Consider the following 26499-nt stretch of genomic DNA (forward strand, 5'->3'; position numbering starts at 1 on the left):
CTGTACAGAAGCAGACCGGCTCACCCTTGTCCTTCAGAGTAGCCGGTGGATTCAAGGTGCTGGTGAGCAGCCTCACACTGAACCCAGCATGCCACCAGGGCCCTGACCCCTCTGTGTAGTGTTATGAGAGGTGGGGAAACAGACAGGGAGGGAGTCATACAGGGTGGCTATTGGGTAAGGACCTCGGGACCTGAGCACCGCCAGTTTGCTTTCAGTTGTGCAGTGTTGGTCCCTGACAGCGACCAAAGTTACGTGATGCTCTATGCAAGTGTGTGTGTGTGTGGGGGGGGGACGGGGGTTGCGGCAGAGGGGCAGCCTATGAAGCTGGGTCCAGGGAAGATGCAGAAGGACCTGCATTTTTCGGAGTGAGCGCCAGCTCTGTATGCTTACAGGCACCCAGACACACACATGCACAGACACACACATGCACAGACACACATGCAGTCACACACAGACAGAGCCACATGCGCATACACAGGCACACACACGGACACAGGCACATACACGCAGACACGGGCAGACACCCACAGGCAGAGCCACATGCACATACAGACACAGGCAGACACACATATACACAGACACACATGCACGCACACAGGCAGAGCCATGCACACATACACAGGCAGATACGCACACAAACACACATCCCCATCACGTAGGTTAAGGGGACTCTGACTGTGTTGGTGGAGGACTACTCATGCCCATGCCATCGTGCTCAGTGATCGATTGTTGAGAAGTGCAAGTTCAGGCCTTTCTGCCCAGGCTCCTCCGGGTGACCTAGAACTCCCAGCCCTCAGGAACCATCTGCACGCCCGGCCCCTCCTCCCTAATGCATTATCTCTTCTCCTGCAGAGGGTCTTCTGCCGGGACTGCAAGGAGGCCTACCACGAAGGGGAATGCGCTGTCCAGGCTGCGACCTCAGCGGCTGTTTCTCAGGTATGACCCAAGCATGTCCTCTTTCCACCCAGCAGAGCTGGGGCCAGGTCGAGCTGGTCCCCAAGCACATCCGAAGAGAGCCCACACTAGACTGGCATCTGTACAGGAGGGAGGGAGCCTCTGCCTTCCCCTCTGTCCCAGCCCTTCCCCTGGGAACTATCCCCTGCTGAGAGCAAGCCCGGGGGCTGGAGGGGGGCAGGGGTTAGCCTCCCTGCAGCATCAGGTTGCCTGCCCAATGGACTTCTGCCTGGGAACAGGCCAGTGTGACTTCAGCGTGTGTAAGGGGAGTCCCTTAGAGGGGACACACGGCAACCAGCACCCTCTCAGCTAATAGCTCAAACCCAGTGCCACTGAGTCGATTCCAATTCACAGCATCCCTGCAGGGAGAGGAGAACTGCCCCATGTGGGTCCCAAGACTGTAACTCTTGCCGGGAGTAGAAGCCCTCCGCTTTTGTGGAGTGGCTGGTGGTCTCAAACTTCTGACTTTGCAGTTAGCAACCCAACGCATAGCCCACTCTGCCACCAGGGCTCCTCGGACGAGCCCGACAGCAGAGAAACCACCACCAGCGCCACCCTGGATGCTTTGTTTTCAGCAAGTGCTTTTGTTCCGAATCTTTGGCCGACGCCAAAGGGCACCATGCCTTTGCTTTGAGCCGATGCAAAGACGGCGCTAACCAGCAGCAGTAGCAGGCACTGGGCTAAACTGTCCTTCAGTCTTGAGGCAAAGAGCGTGTTTGTGGAGCCTCCCTCCGGCGGGCTGCAGAAGGCTTAGGGAAATGCAAACACAGTTTATTAATTATGATCCACCAAACCTTCCGGGGGAAGGAGGAAAGGGAAAAAAACTACAGCACAGTGGATGGATTTGCTCGTTATTTTTCTACAGATAGAGATGTTAACAAGGGTTTAAATACCAAATCTACCCAAATAATCCTTCAGTCATTTTATTGATGGAAACCTCGTGCGCAGACATCAAGGCTGTGAAACATCTTCATTTCTGAAACTTCAAAGGTCTGATGCCCTGAGATCAGGGCGTAAAACAGTGGATCTCCAGAGGGGAGAGTAAACCGCGTGGAGGCCGCCTCTAACTCCTCTGGCTATACCGGGAGGAGGGGGGAGGGGGGTGGGGGGAGAATCCATCTCCCACCAGCCCAAGGACAGCAGCCACAGGGCAGAGATCACCCATGCCTCCACTCGCCATCCTGCCCTAACCTCTTCTGACACCACCCATTCCGCCCACGACACTCTCCTTCTCTGCGGGGTTTGCTAATTCATTGTGATGGACATGCAGAACTCACGGACAACACTCCCCATGATGAAGAGGTGTCAGGGCACCTAACAGCTTATGACAAGCCAGGATCGGAAAACACTCGGGACTGAGAGTCCTTGATCAACACCCCTTTCAGTCAGCAAACAAGTCTCTCTCTCCAGTCCTCAGCCACACGACCCCGGACTTCTGCCTCAGTGAACCAGGAAGCCTGCTCATGGCTCTGCCTCACAGTCTCATGGTCTTGATACTGTTCTGCCTCATGGGCTCCTGCCCTCAGCCCCTGATCTCAAAGTGGCATGGCCTCTGCTGCCTCCACCACCCCGGGCAGGGATTTTGAATGTGCTCTGCTGTTTGCTCGTCTTCCTAAATGGCTCCGGGAATCCTCTCTGCCCCTGTGTCTGGGATGACTCTGTTATTCACAGGGGAATGGCATCTGACCCAGCCCCTCTATGAATGTGACGTGCACCCTGTATGCATCGTCCCACCTAATCATTGGGTGGGAATTACAGAGACATGACTAGAAGAGCCATATGAAGGCATTTCGCTTCACCACAGGAGGTGTTTGCCCAATATTTCCATCACCAAACAAACCTAAAGGAGCCCTAGTAGTGCTGTGGGTGGAGCTGTAGACTGCTAACCTCAAAAACGGCAGTTCAAACCTACCAGCAGGGCCACAGGAGAAAGATGAGACTGTCTGCTTCAATAAAGATTTACAGTCTCAGAAACCCTATGTAGGGTCACCATGAATTTGGTGTTTTTTGGGCTGGTTGGTTTTAAGAAGACATAACTAGTGGATTTGGTTTTTCCCATGGCCTTATATCATGTTGTCCAGGTGTAGTCTGGGCGCATACAGCTGAATTATTACTTCTGTAGCGGAGAAAGCAAACGCTCGCTGTCTTTCCTTTACTTGTGTTCGGGTGGTGTTCAGGTGCTAGTTTACAGGTTACAGAGCTCTGCCTCAGACAGTTTCTGGATATTAAGTTCTTCTAGTAATTTCTGTCCACGTGCTCTTATGAAACCACACATATGGATAAAGACTTCCAAGCAGTGAGATGCTGACAAGCATTTATTTTAAAACATATGGGGTAGGGTGGGGGAAGGACACAAAGAGAAGCATCGTTTAACCTAAACCATCCCCCTTATTCCACTCCTGGTTCACTTGTGCCAACTAGTCTTTGTCTTAAAGAATGCAAAAACTCACTGTTAGCGAGTCTGTTCCAACTCGAGGTACCCTAGATGGGGTTTCCAAGGCTGGACATCTCTCCGGGAGCAGAAAGCCTCAATGTCTTCCCGAGGAGCAGCTAATGGGTTTGAAGCACCAACCTTGCGGCTAGCGATCCAATGCTTTACCTGGTAGCACTCCTTTATTAAAGATTAGAGTCACTCAGATTTGTTTAAGGCACTAAGACCTAATGTACAAGACAGATAAATGGATAGACAATCTAAGCCATCTGGTCGCCTGTCTTCAGACAGCACCTGTTAGCCAATGTTAATTGTACATTTGTATAGGCCAGGCACCCTTTGAGACTCTCTGGGAAAATGTAGCTAAGTGAATTTCCTCTCCACACCTCCTAGGAGAGGCTCATAGGAAAATAAGTAGCTACAGCAATATGCTGAGCCCGAGTTTCACGAGAGGGCTTTGTATCAAGCTTCCCTAGAGGAGGCTTAGAAGGTGACATTGAGCTTCTTCTTGCTGAGGATCAGAGTTTGTCAAGAGGACAACGGGGTGAGATGATGAAGCAACAGCGGCAAGGGTGCAGAGGCAAGACTCTCTCCAACTAAACTGTCTGACCCACCTCCTAGTCCTCAGGCCCAACACAGTACTTGGTACATAGACATTCAATAAATGTCTCTGAAGTAATGATAGTGTTGATAACGAGAACTACGTGATTTCATTCACTCAGCACATGTGCATTGAACTCACGGTCCTCGCTGCCACCGGGGCTCCTGCTTCCTGGTTTCTACCACCACTGCTTTTCCACAGAGAAACCCTCCTTTTCCTGGTTTTGGGAATCTCTGTCCCTGCCTCTGAGGTGCCTCACTTCATACCCAGCCAGATGGCAGAGCTGACCGGTCCCTGAGAGTTAGAGTCCTTGTTCCCACCCAGTCACTGGATGGGTGTTACCAAGACTACAGGTATAAGAGTCACACCAAGTCATCGATATCATGCCCCTCCCCCTGGTTGGCCAAACCCAACTGACAGCCAGTCACAAGAGATGTCATCCGTGGGAGTCGACTTCCAGGTTCAGAGTCAAGAAGGAAAAGGAATTCAGGACAACCAGCACATTCACCCCATTTCTGAGGGTGTCTATTTCACCCCTGGTGAGCAACTCTGACCATGTGGTTAAGACTATTGTCAGCTGCCATTGGGTCAGCCTGCCTCAAGATGACCCTGAGAACAACAAAGCAAAACACTCCCCAGTCCTCTGTCATCCCATGAGCCCTTGTGATGAACAGGCTTGTCTCATATCTCTGAGTTGGAAAACTCCCCTGAGCCCTGTGAGCAACATAGCAACATACAAGCCTCCATCACCAGATCGGTCATAGCTGTGAACACAGAGCTCTGGCCAGGAATTTAAATCTCCCACGAGGCAGGCGACATTTCTACCATTGAACATGACCATCCTCCAACTCTTGACCATAGAAAGGGCCCCACCAAACAAGGAAGTTCATCCAACCGAAAGGCCCCATTCCACTTAGTGATGCACTGAGCTCCAGGCAAATGGCTTCTGCAGCTTCATTGACCTGAAGTCTTTGAGAGAAAAATACTCTACCTATCTACCAATACAGGGCTCATGACAACCCCTGTAGAATGGAAGGAGCCCTGGTGACATAGTGGTTAACACGTTCTGCTGCTAACCAGAAGGTCCATAGTTCAAACCCACCCGCAGCTCCTCTGGAGAAAGCTGTGGCAGTCGGCTTCTGTAGACATCTACAGCCTCCGTAACCCCCTGGGTCAAGTCCACTCTGTCCCATAGAGTCAGGATGCATCAGAATCAACTTGATGGCAATGCATGTGGTTTATGATTTGGAGCAGAAGAGTTTGGGCTCACCCCCATCATCATAATCTACACAACCACAATGAGCAATCCTAAGCAACAAGGTGCCCAGATTGTTCTAACACTCACCAAACAAGCCCCTCCGCCCTTGTCCCGTGCTCCATTCAGGCAGCTTCACTCCTGAGGCTGCTTCGGTCGGCCTGCCTGCTGGCCCCCTCTTGTTTTGAGTGGTGTCTCGTCACATGGTACGTGATCCAGGCAGGCATGCTCTCCCCTCCTGGGGCCCATCAGCTCTCCCCATCCATTGGGCCATTTGACCCAAACCTTAATGCAGTTTTTGATTAATGCAATCATTTTTTTAAAAAAACCAAACTCAAAAATTGGGTTTAAATTGGTTTTAAAATATTGAACAAGCTGTAAGTTGAAACCGTGGGGCGTCTGGGAAATCGGTGGCGGGAGATCAATCCATCACGGGCTAATCAGAGTCCAATTCCATTTGCTTCCATGTGCTCTTGCCTCTTTGTTCTCATCCCCGTGTTCCATTTCCGTCTGAGCATCTCTCCGGAGGCCCTCTAATAAGTAAACACTTGCTCTTGCAAACCACAGAAATTGATTCGTCCTCCCAGCGGTCCCAGCTCGAGGATGGTTCTCCCTCTATTTAACGGGAGGACAGACTGGGACTTCCAGATTTTTAATGGCGCCGACCAATGCCACAGAGGAAATCATTTCCAGTGGCTGTACCCAATCAGCCATTTGGGGACAGCAACTGCTCTCCCCAATTAATAAATCTACAGCGTCTCCCAGGAGTGCACCTGTCTCTGCTTGGCAAGCTCTTGTTCAACCTTCAAGACCCGGCTCATACGTCACTTCCTCCCCCAGCCCTGTGCCAGCCCTCCCTTGGGAATTAGCTTTGCTTCCTCTGAGCTTTCAGAAAGCCGCTGTTCATGGCGTCTCCTAGACATGCACCCCCTGAGGCTTGGCTTCCCATCACTTCGCTAAAACGCTGAGCTGTGTCATCCAGGGGCCTGTGTTTCTCTCATCAGCATCACCCCGAGCGCAGGAGCGTTTGTGAATAAATGATGGCTTCCTCCATCTTCCTACTCCTAGCCTCGGAGGAGGGACAAGACTCTCTTGGCAGGGTTGTGGGTTCGATAATCCTCTCCATCAGTAAGAGCAAATATGATTCCCTGGATTCATCTTGAATTCATTTCCCTCGGACGATCTTACCAAGCACCACGAACGGTCCGCATGATTGTCAGGTACAGTCGATGCAGAGAGAGCCTACGCACGACAGAAGGAAACACCGCCGGTCCTGCACCATCCTCAACAATTGTTCTTCTATCAGCCCATTGTTGCCACCATTGTGTCCACCCATCTTGTCTGGGGCCTTCCTCTTTTTCTTCAACTCTCTACTTTTAACTAGTGTGATATCCTTCTCGAGGGACTGGTCTCCCCTGACAACATGCCCAAAGCACATGAGACAAACTCTCGCCACCCTGGCCTCTCAGGAGCCCCCCGTCTGCACTTCTTCCAAGACTGATGTGCTTGGTCTTTGGCTTTCATTAGTCTTCGCCAGTGCCGACATCCAGATGCATCCCCTTTTTCTCTAGTCTTTCTTATCTGGTGTCCAACGCTCGCATGCAACATGAAACAACACAGATGTGTCCTTCCCCAGTTCTGGAAGTTTGAAGACCAAAGTCAAGGTCTTCCCCCAAGGTCATGCTCCCTCAGAGGGCTCTGCAGGGAGATCCTTTCTTGTAGTTTCCAGGTTCTGTTGGCTCCTGTGGGCTGCTAAAAGGAGCTATTCTGGTGGAAAGAGACTTGCCAGTGTTGTAGGCAGAGGTGGATGTGTGCAGAGTTCTAGAGATGAAAGAGAGTGTTGTGTACAGGGGAGAGAGAGAGGTCTAGTAGGTGGTGACATGAAGTCGGGGGGCGGGGGGTGGCGGACAAAAATGGAGAAGGACAAGAAGTTGCAAAGGTTAGTGGAAACATGGAATTATTCCACATGCTTTTTGAAGGCCCCTCATAGTTGGGGCCAATAAGAAAAGGGTCTTCTTGTAAGTCACGTTAACACACACACACACACAAAAGCACCTCAGCCATCAAGTTGATGAGAACGCATAGTGACCTTAAAGGACAGGGTAGAAGTGCTTCCATGACTGTAAACCTTTACAGGAGTAGAAAGCCTTGTCTTTCCCCTGAGGAGTGGCTGGTGGTTTCAAACTTCTGACCTTGTAATTAGCAGCCCAAGGTGTAACCACTACTCCCCTGGGGGCTTTTGGAGTTGTGTTAAGGAGGCTGGTGTTTAAGGGGAAATTCATTAAAGGATCTTAAAAGAGCTGACGTGATCAGAATGGTGCTGTGGAAAGGTAACTAGCTGCAATGAGAACAGCAGTTTGTAGGGATGTGTGATAGGTTGTGTTTTCTGAATGCAAACTCTGTGACTCTTGAGAGCCGAGCACAGGAGGTGGGTTGGAGAATGCTGGGAAAAGCACTGTGCGGTGTGAAGCCAGCAGATGTGGACGAGAGAGAAGGCCCACCGTGATGCAGTGCTCATAGGAACCTCGTCCTTCAGGGCCATGCTGAATTGAGATAGGGTGGGCCAAGGGGGAATACACGCTTTTATACTCCCATGCACAGGCCAGTCTTTAGTTGTGGACAGCCTTCCATTCCCCAGGAGGGAACATGGTCCTGAGCGAAACCACTTTCTTCAACAAAATTCAGTTCCTGAGTAGCAGGGAAATGCCTGCAGGCAACATGCCCAGAGTTGACAAAATGGGTGCCTTGACCCTACAGAGAGAGATGTGGTTGGCTTCACAACCTCTATTACAGTCCACCCCTGGCACTGCCGACAGACTTCTGATAATGGGAAGGACGCTAGAGAGCTTCCAAGGGGAACATGAATAGGATTAACCAAAACTCACACTCCGATAGACTTCAGGTTGCAAATGGCGCTCATTGACTCCATTCTGTACTGCCTGTGAGTCCCCCCAGCTAAGCACCTGTGAGTGGCTTACCTTGTGGGTTGATGCAGATATTCATGCTTCATGAGTCTGAGTACCTGGTTACCTCCCAGTCCAATGTCACTACTGGAGAACTTGGTCTTGGCTATCAACTCAAGTCCTCAAGTCCAATGCAGCCCAGGGCTCTCTTCAGACTCACGTAGAAGCAAGCCAATGACACAGAAAGGTGGACCGGGAAGCAGACAGATCACTGGCCATTGGGTGCAGAGTCTGGTGGATCCAAGGCTGGTGGGAACAAAGCAGGATGCCAACAGCTCCTTGGGGCGGATGGCCCACATGGGGCCTCCCCTCAAAAGCAGGCTGAGTCCCAGGAGACAGGAAAGGGAAGTGGCAGAGAGAATGCTTGTCTCTGTTCATCTTGCTCGTACATCAAAGGCTTATGACATCAAGGAGGTGCCATCATGCTGCTACTTGACTGACAGGTTTGACTCCATCCCTAGCCATGAGTGTCTATTTCCCATAATCCCTAACCAGTCTAACCTACAAGCCCCACATAAATGCATTGTGGTTCTCTCATGGGCTTGTGATGAACTTCTTTCTGTGGAAACTCCTTTCCTACCACAGAGACCCCTGAGACCATAGGGGCTGCATGTTACTAAGGCCCAAGAGAGAGGGCTGCCTGCAAAGCAGCCTGGTGGGACCCTCTGGAGAGCCCTGAGCTGTGCTGGGCCCCGGTGAGGTTTCCATGGGTCATCTCCCAGCAGGAACCCCATTGCCAGATGTCTAATCCTAGACTCAGCTGGCCAATGCCAGCTTCCCAGAGAAGCTGTCTGAAATTTGAATACCGATTGGAAAGGTGTTGTCTTGGGGAGTGCTCTCAGCAACACGTGAAGGCAGAGACCGAAGGCAGGGCTGGGCGGAGGGTAATGCTGAGCTGAGCAGTGGTAGCAGGGGATCCAGCTGTTCCTCGGGGAACCTTGGAACTGAGATGATCCGAAGAGCTGCCCCTCCTGGAGGAAGGGGGGCTAGAGGCTAGGCTGGTGTGCGAGGCGGGGTCTCCTAGAGAAACAGCCAGTGACACGCATATGTATAAGAAAGAACTTTGTATAAAGAAATAAATCTATGTCCAAGAAGCAGCCCAGCCCGGTCCATGGGTCAGATGCTAGCTGAATGCCCCATCCAGACTCACACAGCTGTCAGTCAGTGAAGCAAGAAGAAGTGAGTGTGCAGAATCACGTAGATCCAAGATTACCCAGAACATGGCAGGGCACTAGCAGCTCCCAGGGTCGACAGACCACCTGGGCCACTGGCCCCAGGAGCCAGACGAGGGTCCAACTAAGCAGGACCCAAGAGAAGGGAAAGAGAGAGGAGAAATCCTCCACAGGGTCACTTCTAAATAGGTCACTCCCCAAGGAGACACCATTAGGCTGAGAGACTGGACTCCACGCATACCTTCCCACGTGTGTGCGCCAAGTTGACACACAAGCTAACCATCACAGCCATTAACACGCACCCATCCGCCACTGTCTGCAGGCTGTTCCCATCCCATGAAAGGGTGTCATCGACTAGGGGCTTATTTTAAAGATGTTTGCAGAAGATTGAAAGTGGCATTTTTTATGAAAAGGCCAGGAAAGTGGGGCTGAGGAGGCTATTTTTCATCCGTCTAGGCACTCGCTCATTCGTCAAGGGCAGCAAGGGCTGGCCCATGAGAGTCTTGCTGGGAAGCATTCCCCAGTCAACCCCACAGCCTTGATCTGGCCTCTGAAACCTCCTGTTTTACCCCCAAAACTCAAAGAATATTGAAAAGAAACACAATTAGAGGCCCTATTTGAGAATGCCCCAAACTGCCATTTTTACCCATGGAGGCCAAGAGGGCAGAATTCTTTGGGGAGAGTTAGAGAGATAGAAACACCACCTTCGGAAGCACACAAACCTGGATGGAGTTGCATCCGGATGAAATGCCTTCACAATTTGAAACAAATTGAAAGAAAATATAACTTTATTGCTATTGAGTCATTCCAACTCAGAGAGACCCTGTAGGACAGAGTGAACCCGCCCCTGTGGGTTTCTGAGACTGTAACTCTTCACAACAGTAGAAAACCTTATCTTTCTCCCAAGCAGTGGCTGGTGGTTTGAACTGCCGACCTTGCGGTTAGCAGCCCAACATGGAAGGCTGCTATGATTTTGTAGCAATGCTTGTTGACTTATCCTCACACAACATATCGAATTAAAGGATGACAATCACATACATACTTACATCTTGTGCACACACACCACAAACACACTTACTTACTCCCACTCTCTCTCACACGCACACACATGCAGACACACACTCTCACTCACACACACACGCCACACACACATACATTCTCACACACATACTTGCACACACACAAGCACCTGTCTTTTCTCTGTCCAAGGATCATAGCCAAGAGGGATTCATTGTGTGCATTTCACGTCCATCGGTGACTGCACAGCGTCCCTGACCCACCAGATGGCACTACATCCTTAAAAGAAGCTGCTGCATTCTGGCAGCGGCTACAGCGCCACCGGGCCTCCTGCAAAAAGCCAAGGCGTGCCAGCTGCCTGCAAAGGTTCCATGTGCTGCCCCTGAGGCCCCAGAGGGCCTTCCCCACTGGCAGCATTTCTTAACAACGTGCAGATGAGATGAAGTTTGCTCCTGGCCATGATACGGGATACTTCCTCAGCTTGTCAGTAGGTTGACCACAGTGACGGGGGACTAAGCCAGAGCATGGTCCCTCTGCTGGAGAGGTGGGTCTGCCGTTCCTGGAAGCAGTGGTCCCCCTACTCTTGTTTTCCTCCTATCAAATGACGGCCAGACTTCCACTGAGCATAGCCACTGCCGTGGAGGGGGCTCTGGCTGCTGGCAGCCCTGTGCTCAGCAGAACCGAGGACCGCATAGGCTTCCCAATGGCTGTGACTTTTCAGAAGCAGGGTGCCAGGCCTTTCTTCCGCAGCACTGCTGGGTGGGCTCAACCTGCCGACCCTGTACAGTGTAGTAGAGCGCCTACTCCCTTGCACCACCCAGAGGTCCCTGACAAATGATGCCATCATCACCTGCGAGTTAATAGGGGTACCAGGAACTGCGACTTTACAGGGTACAGCATGCCAAGTGGCCACAGCTATCTTCCAAATTTGGCCCCCATTTCCTCGTGACCCTGTGAAGGGCTGTCACTCCCATAGCATGTCCTGAAATCAGACAGAGCTGGCCTCGGACGGGGGCCCCTGCATGACCAGCTGAACCTCACTGCATCAACCTCTGTCACCTCCTGCTCAGCGTGCACATGGACACTGTGGCCTCGTGAGGATTCAGTGACATCACCGATGCATCATGTCTAGCTCAGCCGACAGCTCACAGTAGGAGCTTTTCATGGGTGGATCTAGTTCCCCCCCCCCCCAAAAAAAGCTATGGCCCCATCCTCCCTCCGTGCCTGTGAATGTGATCTTGTTTGGAAATAGGCAGAGGGAGAAGGCACCAAGTTGACGTGAGGTTGTACAGCCTGGGAGTGGGGGCGGGGAGAGGGTTCCCTTTCCATGAAGAGAGAAGAGGACACAGAGAAGAAGGCTGAGTGAACAAGGTGGCAGGATTTGGAGTGGAATGTCTGCAGGTGGGCAGCCAGTGAAGAAAGTGACGGTCCACAGGAGATGGGTTGGCCTGGGCTCACACAAGACTGATCATGAAGGTGGAACAGGGCTGGGCAGCGTTTCACTCTGTCATTCATAGGGGCTCAGGAAGTTGGGCCTGACCTGAAGACACCTAACAGCAACAACATCTACAAGCCAGGGAGTGCCAGCCCACAGCAGGGGCAGGGGAAAGGGCCTAGAATTGCCCCTTTCATGCAGAGCCTCCGGAAGGAATCAACGTGGCCGCCACCCTGAACTTAGCTGCCCTCCTATACTGGGATGGCTGGCCTCCAGAATGCTGAGAACCAATGTCTGTTTTCTGAAGCCTCCCAGTATGGGGAGCCCTGGTGGTGTTGTGGTTACATATTGGACTGTGATCCACGTGGTCAAGAGTTCAAAACCACCCACAGCTCTGGGTGAGAAAAACTAGGCTTTCTACTCCTGGAAACAGTCTCAGAAACTCGCCAGCATTGACTCAAGGCCAGTGAGTTGGGTGGAATGGAGTGGAGCGTCCACCTTAGAAAGTGACCACAGAGCTCAATGAGCCAGTCCTGCCCTCCCAACCCCGCCTAGACACTCTTTACAGGGTTTTCATGGGGTCCCAGGGACTAGACACGCACGCATGAGACACCTTAGCAGAGTTCAGCCCCTAAGATGCATCTGTCTGCATTGCCATTGGTATCTACAGACACTCCACCTACAGGGACTTCCCGAGGGGGTCTAGGAAATGGCACATCCACTCCACCAACAGGGGCTTCCCAAGGGGGTCTGGGAAATGGCACATCCCTGTCCTACCCCAAGCCTGGGAAGCGGACACCGGTGAAGCATGGTCCCGTTTGCTTCCTGGTGCAGGGCCTGTTTCCATTTCTCTCTTACGGTGACTGATGCGTCCCCGCACGCAGTGGGCTCTCATCAGTGTGGGCATTCTAGAGGCCATTTTGGCAAAAGCCTCCTTCGCCTTGCCACCCTGCTCACGTCCCGCCTTGGCTGGCTCTCTGCATCCAGTGAGTGATGCTTCCGTATTCAAAATCCAGTCTGGGTGGATCATTTTGGGAATTCTTGACCCAAGCCGGCCCGGACGGGGGCGCTCCATCACCAGGGCACACATTAGCTCTCCTTCCTCTCTTAGATGAACACGGAGCACTTTAAAAATCCCCAGTATGTGGTAGCTATTAATAATCTTGCTACTTAATATTGATGCCATTCCATTTCCACCCATCTCCAAATGGCAGGCATTACTTAACTCCATTCCCCGCTTAGAAGCACTTACGCCCCCATGGGCAGCCACACATCTGGCTCAAGGACGTATGTGTGCAATGCAAACTCATGGCTGTAATCTCCCGTTATGACCATCCTCAAAAATGATTTTCCAAACCACATTCTGAAGCCTGGCCCGAGAGGGAGCGAAATGGAGAGGCCGCGGGGCTGCTTTGTCCTCAGGCCAGCCCTGCCCTGAGAGCCTGGCACACAGTGAGCGCTTTCTGAAAGAGGGAGAGGGAAAGGGAAGAGAGGGCTTCGAAGAGTTCCCAGGGAAAATCTATGACCTTTCCTTCCATTTTCCCACCTAGAGTGAAGCCAGGGCAGCGATGGGGTCGCCGTGGCTGCGGTCGTGGTCAGGTGCCACCCGGGTGTTCCTGCCTCAGGGCCACCCGAAGCACAGCAGGAGGAAACGCTGCCCATTCCTGTGCCATCCTCACAAGTGTGCCCCTCGCTGTAGGCACGGCCCTATCCCATCTTGTCAAGGGTCTGCCTCGTTCTCACGGCCCTTCTACTTTACCAAACCTGACGCCCTCTTTTAGGGATCGTTCCCTCCTGAGAGCGCGCCCAAAGTCTGCACGACCACATCTCGCCATACTTGTCTCTAAGGAGCACTCTGGCTGTACTTCTTCCAATAGATCGGTTTGTCCTTTCGCAGTCTATGCGCGGTACTGCCAACCTTCTTCTCCAGCACCGCAATTCGAATGTATCTACTCTGTCTCAATCTTCCGCATGCAGTACCCAGCTCTCGCATGCATGTGAGATGATTGAAAATACCATGGAGTCTCTGGCTCCACCCTAGCCTCAGGGGTCCCAGTGAAGGAAGCTCTGACACAGAATGGGGGTGCCATCAGAACGCCTCTGGGTTGACTCTTTGCCAATCAGGAAGGTGCCTGGAACAGCCAGGGACGATGCGCACTTGGGGAAAGGCATTGGCTTTGTCAATGAGAGACTCCCACTCCTTGAGAAGGATGATTGCGGAAGTCAGAGCCAGCCTGATGGCAGCGATGGCCAGTAGCAGAAGAGTGAATCAGACACCAAGCTGGTGTTGAAGGAGGGACTGGGAAGGAGTGTGTGTGAGAGGTCACAGCTGGGTGAAAGGACCTTCTCCTCGGGCTCTTCATGACATGTTGCCTTAAAACTGCTCTCTCCCAAAGTCTCTGGGTCCTCCTGACCACCATGGCCCTGTTTGGCCTCCCTCCCACATTCCTCGTGGTAGTAGGAGACATGACTGTGTTTGGTGGTCACTGAAAGAGCTTGGACTCGAGACCCGACCAGCAGGGCTTTCACTGAGACGAGGGAACGTAGGTGGTCCTGGTGCTGCAGGGTCTGCAGCTATAGTTGCTAACAGGACCCCCCCCCCCCACCTTTCAGGGATGCTCCAGTCCCTAACTCCCATGATCCTTCTGTCACAGCAGTTGTTGCTGGTGCCGTTGCATGGATACTGCCTCATAGTGAGTCCGATTGAGAGGAGAGTGACCCGTCTGATTCTCGTGGCTGCCATCTTGACAGGAAGAGGTTGCCAGCTCTTTCTCCCACGGAGCATCTCAGGGGTCCACACCATGGACCAGTCAGTGAACAGTAGCAGGACGCACCAGGGCACAACTAAGGCTCCTTCAACCAGGTGGTTGCTGCTGCTGCTGCTGCTGCTGCTGCTGCTGCTGCTGCTGCTGCTGCTGCTGCTGCTGCTGCTGGGTTCCTCTGCACCCATTCCAACTGACAGCAACTGTGTTAACCCAGGCTGCCTAGAGAAACAAATCCAGCGACACTCACAGATGTATCAGAAAGAGTGTGTCTAAGAAAGAGCTTTATATACAAGAGCAGTTAAATATTGAGAAAACATCTCAGCCCAGTCCAGATCAAGTCTAAGTCCAGTATTAGCCCATAAATCCGATACCAATCTATAAAGGCCTCTTCAGACTCACAAAACACAATCAATGAAGCCAAATGCAGGAAGATCACAGTCCAGTGTGTGGGAACTCTTGTGGATCCAGTGGTGCTGTAAGTATCTCAGCGCTGGCAGGGGTCTCCACATGGCTTCTCCGCCTCTAGAGGTCTGGCTCCATCAGTCTCTCTCCATGTGTCTTCTCCATAGGGATGTCTCACAGGGAGTGAGCAGAGAGAGAGAGAGAGAGAGAGAGAGAGAGAGACTCCCTCCCACCTCCGAGGAGGAAATATAGGAGTTCCCAGAATCCTCAGAAGGCCGTGCCCACCCAGAGGCCTCAGTGACTATGTTCTAATTGACAGGCTAGGCTCCACCCCTACACTCTTAATCCTCAAATTGACACCAGATTATATATCTCACAAAGAGGTTTTGTTGTTGTTGTTTTTAATAAATAAATCATTGCATTGGAGGCTCTGACAGCTCTTTTTACAATCCACACATACATTGTATCCCGCACATTTGTACATATGCTGCCTTCATCATTTTAACAATATTTTTTTCTGTTTGAGCCCTCTTTTCTCCCTTCCTTTTCCCATCCTTCCACCCTCATGGACCCCTGATAAATTATAAATACTATTATTTCCATGTCTTACACCATCCACTGTCTCCCTTCTCCAATATTTCTGCTGTTCGTCCCCCTGGGAGGGGGTGGATTGCACATCATTGTAGTCAGTTCCCCGTTTCTCCCCTTCTCCTGCCACTTCCCCCTCGGAACAGCAGTGGGGGTAGCGATACTATGAGGGTAGCAGAAGGAGTTGTCCATCAAGAAGTAATCTTAGATCAAGGGTGCCCACCTGTCTGTCTCGGGCTCTAGTTCTTGGCTGTGCTGCTGCTGCTCTGCCCTTCCTCTGAGGTCACAGCTCCTCTGTCCCCAAATTGAGAATGCTCAGCATGCAGGGATCTTATGGTCCAAAAGGTGTGCTCTGCTCTGGGATCCCCTTCCTTGATCGTAGTGAGACCTCCCCTTCTGCTGCTGAGATGGCTCACTTTATACCCAGCAGGATGGTAAGGTCCACCAATCCCCCAGTTATGAGGGCCACATTTTTACAATCACAATTAACCCTCTTAATAATCCCAACGAAACCAAATAATCCTATCAACATTCTTCCCACCCTGCCCCCACCTTCTCTTACTCAGACAGATGGAGGAAAGAGAAAATACACCTCATTAGCATGGTCCCACCCAGTCGTTTGGGGGGAATTACAAGGACTTTGGCTAGGAGACAGGTGCCCTGGTGGCAAAGTGGTTATGTGTTGGGCAGTAGCCCGTAAGGTCAGTAGCTTCAAACTCCTTGGAAGACGGGGTTTTCTATGCCTGTAAGCAGTTACCATCTCAGAACCCTAAAGGGGCACTTCCCTTTCCTACAGGGTTGCTATGAGTCGGCATTGACTTTGGGTTCGGGTGGCTGGCTGCTTTTATGATATGGCTTTCCTAGCCATATCAGGTGAATCGTTGCACCACGACTTCCTCTCCTCCCGTCAAACCCCTTCTCAGAAAGTGCCTGTGATGGCAGCACATTGACTGAACAAGTGCCCTGACGCAGAGACTTGGACTGGGTCCCCAGCTGTGTGGTCCCCTCTCCTGGCTTCCTTCTCCATCGGCATGGTCTGTGGGATTTGTACAAGGATGCGCGGTGGCTCGCGTCAATGATGGCACATGGCATTCTTAATTGCCAAGTCCAGTCCCAGTCAGGGAACCTCGGGTACCACAGAACCGAGCGCTGCACATCTCTGTGCCACCTTCATGACTGCCGGAGCGTCTGGGTCCCTGGTTGGAGTCAGGGTGTCTTCTAGGGGACTGGCCTTCCCTTCCAAGGACTCAGGCAGGCAATACTCTGCTGTTAGTCCTCAAGGTTTCACCAGCCGGTGTTCAGAAGTAGATCACCAGGTGTCCTCCTTATTCCCTCTTACTCTGGAAGCTCTCTCCACCATGAGTGACCCTGCTGCTCTATGAAATACCAGGAGGACAGGTTCCAGCATCACAGGCACATACAAGCTACCTCGGTATGACAAGTCAACAGATGGATGGTAGAAATCGGTATTACAAGTCAACGGAGCCTGTGTGTGTTCCCATTGGTTCTAAAGCGTAGAAAGAAAAAATAAAAAACAAAACTCACTGCTATGGAGTCCAGGCTGACTCATAGCAACCCTCTAGTACAGTGTGTTAGTGTCAGTAGACTAGAGAAGCAAACCCAGGGAGACACATCCGTATATAAGAAAGAGTTTTATATGAAGAGTAATTGTACATTAAGAAAACATCTGAGCCCAGTTCAGATCAAGTCCATAAGTCTGATATTAGTCCATATGTCCAAAACCAATCTATAAAGTCCTCTTCAGACTCAGGAAACACATGTAATGATGCCAAATGCAGGAAGATCACAGGCCAGTGTGTGGGAAGCCTTGTGGATCCAGTGGTGGTATACGCATCTCAGAGCTGGTAGAGGACTCCACGTGGCTTCTCCAGCTCCGAGGCTCTGGTTGCCATCAGCCTCTCCCCATGTGTCTTGTCAGCTACAATGTGTCCCAGAGAGTCAGCCTGTGTCCCACCCCCAATTAGCTTAGCACCTCCAAATGAGGTCATCAAGCTGCGATCTGATTGACAGGCTAAACTCCACACCTTCACTCCTAAGCTTCAAATTGACAACAAATTATGTAACTAACTCAAACACGGTAGAACTGCCCCCTGTGGGGTTCCAAGACTGTTCACTGTTCATGAGACCACTCGGCTCGGCTGGTGGTTTTGAACTGCTGATCTTGTGGATCACAGCCCAAGGAGTAGCCACAACACCACCTCATAGTTGTCCATCACTGGTCAGGTGCATGTATATCCCCTGAAGGTACTTTCCATCCTTGAGAAGGTCCTTGCCTAGCCTTGAAAAGAGAGGTGTGGTCTTGCAGGAGGGCGGTGGGGCAAGCCTCGTGGCTTCAGTTTTCATTCCAAAATAAAGATTCTAAGCTAAACACGTTGGATTTGTGTGTCTCCAGGGCTACAGGGTCGATGAGAGGGCAGCAGAGCAAGCGCGATGGGAAGAAGCCTCCAAAAAAACCATCAAGGAGACCACAAAGCCTTGTCCTCGTTGCCACGTGCCTGTGGAAAAAAATGGTAAGTCTGGGCAAAACCAATGATGAGGGTTGGGTGAGCTTGTCTTAGATTGGGGGTCCACTCCATGGTGACAGTAAGCAGGAATTTCCTAAGGAATCGAGCAGATATATTGAAGCAGCCTTGCAAACCTTAGACTCTCTGTTCTACCACATCAAGCCTTTAAAACTTCTGAGCCCCAGACTCCTCATCTGTAAAATAGAGCCTGCCCTCCGAGCTACCGAGCTACCGTGAGGCTGGTGGGGAGAACCGCAGGCCATGGTGTGTTGCAGTAGACCAACGAGCCCAGGACTCGGCAGAGAGTGCTGTTGGTACGACGCTAACTCATGCTGATCCTACGTACAGCAGGACAGTGTCCCAGCATTGGGTGCATCTTAGGTTTGAGGAAGCCCCCTGTGGCTGCTGTGTAGTTGAGTGCCTTCAAACCAAAGGTGGCTCCTCTCCCCGCACTCTTTCAGACAGTATGCTACCACCATTCACAGGGTTTTGCTTGCCTACTTGCCTGAAGCAGACTGCCAAGCTTTTCTTGCTAATCTGTCTTAGTCTGGAAGCTGCGCTCAGGCCTGATGAGTGAGCCTGCTGGTGTTTGAAATAGCAGTGGCCTCACTTCCAGAACCACAGCTCCAACTCACTGAGAACAGAACAAGACATCGCCCGGCCTGTGCCAGTCTCACAATCTGCCCTGTAGGAGCCCATGGTTGCAGCCACTGTGCCAATCCCATCTCGTTTTGGGCCTTCCTCGTTTTCACAGGCTCGCTTCCGGTAGATGCTTCACTCCAAGCCCTGTCTCCATTTTCACTCAGCTTTCTGCACTGTACGGACACGCTGCCAGACAGAGGGTGGTGACCAGGAAGTCCTGGTGCTCTGTTATCAATGTTAGACACTGTCTCCCGTCCTAAGCGCAGAGAGGAGAAAGTCCTGGTGCTCTGTTATCAATGTTAGACACTGTCTCCCGTCCTAAGCGCAGAGAGGAGAAAGTCCTCGTGCTCTTTTACTGAGCACTTACTATATGCCAGACCTTGTTCTGTGTGTTCTACGGCATAAAAATAATTCAACCCTCCCATCAACAACCTGAGGGAGCAACAACTACCTTCACAACAAAAGCAGCTGTCACTGAGTCCGTGCTAACTCCCGGTGACCCTACAAGGCACAGTAGAATGCTCTCTAGGGTTTCCAAGGCTGTAGGTCTTTACAGGAGCAGACAGCCTCATCTTTCTCCTGAGGAGTGGCTGATGGCTTCAAACTGCCGACCTTCTGGTTAGCAGCCAAATCCATGACCCACTACATCACCAGGGCTCTTCATTCACAATATACATTAGCATATTCAGACCCTCATTCGAACCTACAAGACAGCTGTTAATTTTGTTTGACCAACAGTCTTCTAAATTTATTTTTGGTCACGAAATGCTTTGTTCATGTCACACTGATTCATATCCCCCTGTGTACTTGAACATGCTTTGGCATGATTTCCTTCTTCCGCCTGTGGGAATCTGTCTTCTGTTAGCATACGGCTGCTATGAGTTGGAGTCTACTCAAGAACAATGGCTTGGTGTGGGCTTGGGGCTTGTTGTGATGATTGCCAGAGTGATGCACAGTGAACACATTTGGCTGTTAGCCACAAGTGTGGAGTTCCAAGTCTACTGAGAGACTCCTTGGGAGGTGGAGAAAAAAGAACTGGTGATTCACTTATTGGGGGAAAAGAATCAGTCCCTGAAAACCTAGAGAGGGCATTTCTACACTTAGATTCCACATCTTTGGCATCAGTAGAAAATTGCCTGGATAGTTTGTGCATTAAGGGCAGGTGTCTGGCTGTAGAGAGTGCTGAGGTGCAAGGCGAGAGGGAAGCTGACAGAGACAGCTAAGGTCTTGAGTCATCTTGTCTGGGTTCATGTTGCTCAATTTGATGTGCCCTCTGTTTTGTGATCTGAAGCGATCATCTTCCATTTTTCACAACACTGATTCTCACCTAACAACCTAGACTTTGAAGCCTAAGCATGCCAGTAAGTAAGGAGTAGGTGTGTGTTGGAAGTTCATGCTTGGCCTGCCATGCTCCGTGACCCTGGCACTCGCAGCAGCCAGCCCAGCAACTGCTGTCCATTTAGTCCAAACTCACCACCACCCAGCATGCACAGAGACCTTTCTAAACTTGAAACCCTATGACCCATGGGAGAGAGAGTCTGGAGCACCGTCACAGATGAGAACCAGGTGGCAGCACCTGCAACAGCTCTCCCCACCCTCTCTTTATGGGGCAACCTGGTTGTAGGTGGGTCCCAGCTCTGTTGCTATGGAATGAGATCCAGAAGTTCCATCCCAGACACTCAGTGACCTCTTCCCTCACATCTGTCCAGTAGCACAAACAGGAAGCTGATATTTGCAGAGAAGCAAGAACCATTTGAGCCCAGCCAAGTCTCCAGCTGTGGATCAGAGGCCTCTTCAGGGGTGGGGATAGGATGCTATTGAGCCCATGAGTAATTCTTATTGCTTTTCATCCCAGAACATTCCTAGAAAATGCAGTGGGTGGGCAGGCCACGTAGCTCGCTGCACTCACTGGTCAATGTAATCAAGAGAGAGAGCTTTTCTACTGTGGTGACCACTGACCCCATTGATCAGTGTTGTCTTACTTAAAGCTCAGGAAGATGTAAGGGAAGTAATGGGGACAGACCCTTTCCCATGGGAGAATTTTCAGTAGTTCATGAACATGAGCCAGCATTCCATTGCGGTGGTATTTAATGGATGCAAATTTAATACTAAGACTTTATTTCATGATCACCGAAGGGTTTTTTTATTGTTTGTTAAGGATAATTATCAAAAATGATGAGAACACACTTTGGTGCAACTCTTACCACCTGAGCTTTATATTTAAATTTTTTTCATGTTTCCATCCTTTGACCCAATAATGTGACTTCTGGAAATCTATCCCAAAGGACTACACTGAAATATGCACTACAGATGTGCACACACTGTATTGTGAGCAGAGCCAGGCAAAGGGCTGTGTTGAGGAAAGCCCAAGAACATCTCAATGTTCAAAGTTACCAAGATGTGGATATGTCGATGATGCCAAGTTGGTGGCGGCTATCAGAGTCCTCAATTATGAGAGCACTCCTGTGTGATGATAAACCCGTCCAATGAGCTGTTAGTAATCTCAGGATACAGCACCACAGGTTAAGAGCATCCATTCTGGGCTCCTACTGCCTGAGTTAGAATCGGCTCCAGCCACATCCAATGTGGCTTCTCAGCTTCAGTCTCCTTGTCTCTGAAATGGGTTGATAATAAGCCATTCCTTAAAGAATTGACATTAAGGAGAAAGTGAGTTTGCATGTTGAAAGCACACCACCCACAACAGCCCTCGGTAAACCTTGTACAGTTTCCGTGTTAGGAAATAATTCATGGAGACCTGGCGAATGCTCCAAAGTCATCTCAAGTCGAAAGTCTCAATTCTGAACGAAGCCCTGTAGCCTCAATTTTGAAATGTATATCATTACAGCTCATAAACTAAAAAGATAAAACTCTTGCCTTATACATGAGATCTACAACTGGGTTTGAAATATACCCAGTATGATGGAAACCACTGTACCCTCTGTGAGCAAAGGCGACTGGCTTTCTTCTCTACAAGTTCTCACTGAGCTGGTTGCTTATTTCATACCCAGCTGAAGCCCAGAAAAGTCGATTTTCCTGTTGCCTACCAACTCTCCTTCCAGATGGTTCAGGAATTTCTATTCTCTCCTTAAATTCAAGGGAGGACTTGATGGCCAGAGCCCTGATAGTGAATGCCCAGAGTAGGCTGGCCTCCCGCTGTTGGAGTATCAGCCAGCAAGCAGAACTCCTACCGAGGGAGCCCAAATTTTCTCCCAAGCCTCCAAAAATGACCAGCAGCTCTTGCTTGCGTTTGCCTTAAGCTGGCAATCTCCTAGGACTCGGTCCTTGGTGTTTCTCCAGGCTGTGGGATGTAGCGCATCGCCCCGTGGCGATCACTGTAATGCAAGTGGTCCGTGCTCTCAGCTGCTAGCCACATGACGGGAGGGTCAAGTCCACCCCGAGAGGCCTCGGGAGAAAGGGCTGGCAAGCTACTCTGAAAGGTCAGCCTTTGAAACCCCGGAGGTTCTGCTCTGCCACACAGTGGTGGGGACTGTGTCAGAAGGAAAGAGCTCACAACGTAGCTATCCCCTTTTCCTAGCTCCTTTCTGCTGCTGCTGGGCCGTTCGGTTTTTAGTTTTGGCAAGAGGGGTTTCTTATAGCACTACTGCTCCAGAGCCCTTACATTGGGGCAGAATGCAAACCCTTGCTCAGCTCTTCATTCGGCCCTATTTTAGCACTTCATTGAGTTTGGATATGTTCCTAACGAACTCTTTACGCCATTTTCAAGAAACTTGAGTGATGTCGTAATACCAAGTTAGTTTGTCTTTTCAGGTCGATTATAAATCTATAATCCCTAACTGTGGGTTGAATAGGACGCCATCCTCAGTGGAGAATGTGAAGTTTTCCTTGGCTCCCCTGTGTGTGCAGTAGTGTCATGCTTTCACTAAAGATCAAAGGGAAGGAGAAATGTCTGGGACTTTCAATGTGTCGGAGCGATCCCGACGCACATTAGCCTGTAGTCGCACATCCATAAATATTCATAGATTCGTGAAAGTTCTCTTGCCAGATTTCTAATAATAAAAGTAAAACTGCACTGAAGCAATTACCTGGAAAATTTGGCGTGAAAGAAGCGAGTTCCTCAGATCATTGGTGAAAATGAATAATAGAGAGCAATCTGTTTTGTGCACAACTGCAGCAAAGAAGGGAAGATGCAGCGTTAGGCTGACTGCCCTCGGAAATTCAGTCCGACACAGGAGGAGTCACACACGTGCTCTCCCCTGACCTCTCTCAAGACTTGACTGTTTTTAGAACATGGGAGGAAAGGCTGCATACCAAAATAACCCCCACGTCGGTGTCCGCTCAGCTCAGGCTGGAGCCCCTGCTCTGCACCAGCGTGAGCCCGAGCCCTGGAAGCCCACGGCTCAGTAAAATCCTCCCCACTTACAAATACATAACCTTGAGAAACCCCCGAATCGGCCCGTGTCTGTCTCAGAAGGATGAAGTGGGATAACATTCAGGGTGAACTGGGCTCGCGTGTGGTTGAGCCCCAAACCAGACCCGTGACGGCCAAGTTAATTCCAATGCAGCGTGACCCTGCAGGACGGAGTAGAACTTCCCCATAGGGTGTCTGCAGCTTGACCTCCATCTGGAGGCCAGAGGCCACTTCTTCCTCCAAGGGGGTGGCTGGTGAGTTCAAGCCACCAACCTTTTGGTTCATAACCGAGTCTTTCACCATCACACCTAGCGTTATGCCTGTCAACAGATGTTCGTTGCTTAGACCTTAACACACCAATCTTGGATACATCATGAGGAGAGACCATTGCAAGGAAAGGGCAACATTTTTGGCAAATGAGAAGGTCAGAGGGGATGAGAAACAGCCTCCATGAGATGGGCTGACACCGCAGCTACACCAGTGAACTCCGCCGTGTGTCCTATCACAAGGATGGCGCTGGACCGGGCAAAGCTTCGTGCCCTGGTCAATGAGGGCCCCTTCGATAGGAGCCAATAGAACAGCCACTAGCCCCAGCAACAAATTGTTCTTGGCTTAAATAGGAATTTTAAATGGCGTTAAGGAACATGTTGCTGGTAGGGACCTCACGCCTTCAGGTCGGTTCCCACCCATCGCAACTGTCTGCACAGCAGAACGAAACACTGCCCACTCCTGCACCTTCCTCACAATTGGGTTAAGGAACATATTCCTCATAAAAAGTAGATTGCCATCCCTACTCCTGTTTTGTGAATTTTTGCCCCAACAAATAACACCAAAGAGATGTCCAAAAACTCGTCCCAGGAAAGAAAAATCGTTTTATGGGATTCAGGTAAAGGATGAAGAAGTGAATGAAGAGACTATCCCCAGTCCCCTCTCGCCAATTTGGCCCAATTCAAACACCCGAAAGATTAATAATAGGGATTGATAACCTTAAAACAATAACTCTAAAGCAATTAACCATAAGTGGGACATTATATACACATTTAAATTATTCAGATGAACACATGAGGAGGTAACTCATTGCCTGAAACACATGAACCATTTATTTGTGAGTCCCACTCTACACAACGTGAGAACTTCCCAGTATGATTTTCCAACGGCTCCTAGATTCTCTTTGCCTTGGCATGGCTAGCAGTCTCTCACTGAACCATTCACGTCTAGACATCCAAACCAAACCAGCTGTCACCCAGTCCATTCCAGTCCACGGTGGCCCAGGTGTTCAGAGCGGGACCACCTCTTAGCAGTTCAATGACACTTTTCCATTTACCACGAGCAATCAGCATTCTCGGTGTGTTTCATTTGTGTCCAATGACTTGCCTTCTAAGGCGGGGACTTCGGAAGCAGACTGACATTTCTTTCTTCTGAGGCACCTCTGGGTGGGGCCAGACTCCAACCTTTCCGTGAGCCATCTAGCGCTTGACCGTTTGCACCACCCAGAGGCAAGGCTTTGCAGATGGGCATGTGCCGGCACGTGTGTGTGTGCCCTCTAATGACAGCATGTCCTCTGCTGGCCCCACAGGTGGATGCATGCACATGAAGTGTCCCCAGCCGCAGTGCAAGTTTGAGTGGTGTTGGAACTGCAGCTTGGAATGGAACCGCACGTGCATGGGCGACCACTGGTTCGACGTGTAGCTCCCGGAGGCCGCACCGCCAGCAGCTCATTCACAAAGTCTCTCTGCCGCCTTCTCTTGATCTAAACACGCGCACACACGCATTTCAACTTCTGTCCAGAAACACAATGCCCAAAGCCGCTCCCGCCAGCCCCTTGAAGGCCGTGTCCATCAAAAACAGCTCTTGTCCCATGACAAGGGCACCAAGAGTTGCTTTCGGGCCTCAGCTGTACACACCAAAAAGGCCACCGCTGGGCTCAAAGGCACAGGATTTCTTGGGCTTAATTCCCTACATTTGACTCACAGTCAACCTGGGGAAGAAATCATTCATTGGCAGGAAACTGTTTGTCTTGGTGTGAGAGGTGGAGGGGTGTCAATTGTCAGTGGTTCGCATTAAGACTGGTTGTCAGGAACCCTCACAAGCGTCTGCAGAGCTTGAGAGATGGCCCTAACACCTTTCGGAAGGTGCCTGTTCCCAGAGGCCCGCGTGTACTCATCACTAAGAATCCCATCTCCATAAAGCCCCACTGACGAAGCACCCGCGATGCACAGGCCCGCTGTGGACGATGCGAGACACTTCTAGATAGAGTGTTTAAATGACAGGGGAAGAATCCAGCTGCTGAACTGTTTTCGGTCCTAAAGAGAAATTTGTTTTTCCAAAGCTCTTACCAAACAATTATTTGGATTTAAATATTCCTCTTGCAGCGTAGGGTAGAGCCTGGGTGAATTCATCTGGCTACACTGTGAATCTCGTGGATAAGGGGTCAGGGAGGGAGAAGTGATTGCATCATGGCCTTAAACAGGAGCCAAAAATGCAGAGGATTCTGTGAGAATTGTGCCAGGAGTACACCTGGTTTCATATCGTCAAGGGCTGTGTTTGAAAATGATGCCTTCACAGTGTCTCCTGCAATCAGGCTGGTGTGTGGGCTTGCAGTACACTGGCATCGTTTGCCCGTGTGTTTCCAGCCTCTGTGGAAGCTTTGAGTGAGGTGTGGTGTGCCAGCCTGGGCTCTTCTCTTAGCTTGGTGGGGCTTCCTTGCTCCTGCATTTGGTTGTTGTTGTTGTTGCTTTTCCAGAATGCAATCCTTAAAATAAGTTGAAGAAAAAGCAACCACTATGAATGGTCCTGAATCAAATCAGAAGTGATATGCTCTTTGCTTGAATGGGGCAGCAAGAATCAAAGGCCGGAAGTAAAGTCATGGCAAAAGAATCTTTCTCTTTCTCTGTAATGTGTAAGGAAGTACCCGACAGCTGTATCCACGTGTGTACGCATATGGTCAATAAAAGCCTCAGAATCGCTTGTGAATCCATCGTCGGGGTGTGTTTTCTTTGTAACAATACTTTATTGAGTCTAGGGTGAATGTTCCAAGGAAACGGTTCAATTTCTCACCAGCCAGCAGCCTTCTTTTTGGGTCCCCGTTATGCCATTTCGATGGCACTAGTGTAATTGTGAATCTCTTCCTCTCAGATCAATGGAGCAGAACTCGAATTCCCATTTACAAAACAAATCAAAAAAAGGCCTGATGAAGTGGGACAGAGAACTGAAGACTCCCTGTGGTGAATTGAAAGGACTTGGTGGGACTCTTCCATCAGTAGTGTTTCTAGCTCCCACAAAATGACATTGTTTTGTTGTTGTTGTTGTTGTTGTTGTTAGGTGCCATAACAGTCAGATCCAACCCATAACAACCTTATGCACAACCAAGTAACACGCTG

At 50.5% G+C, this 26499-nt stretch overlaps 1 protein-coding gene across 1 annotated transcript in view; it reads left to right on the forward strand.

The window, feature by feature from the left end:
- Positions 1-25976, forward strand: part of PRKN (parkin RBR E3 ubiquitin protein ligase) — a 1192284-nt gene extending 1166308 nt beyond the window's left edge. Inside the window, exons 10-12 of the mRNA XM_075554213.1 lie at positions 853-936; positions 17997-18114; positions 24696-25976. Of these exons, the coding sequence (XP_075410328.1) occupies positions 853-936; positions 17997-18114; positions 24696-24808 (315 nt within the window). The 3' untranslated portion in view covers positions 24809-25976. The remainder of the gene's footprint in view (positions 1-852; positions 937-17996; positions 18115-24695) is intronic.
- The last annotated feature ends 523 nt before the right edge of the window (positions 25977-26499 follow it).

This window comes from Tenrec ecaudatus, chromosome 7, assembly GCF_050624435.1.
Source record: "Tenrec ecaudatus isolate mTenEca1 chromosome 7, mTenEca1.hap1, whole genome shotgun sequence".
NCBI lineage: Eukaryota > Metazoa > Chordata > Mammalia > Afrosoricida > Tenrecidae > Tenrec > Tenrec ecaudatus.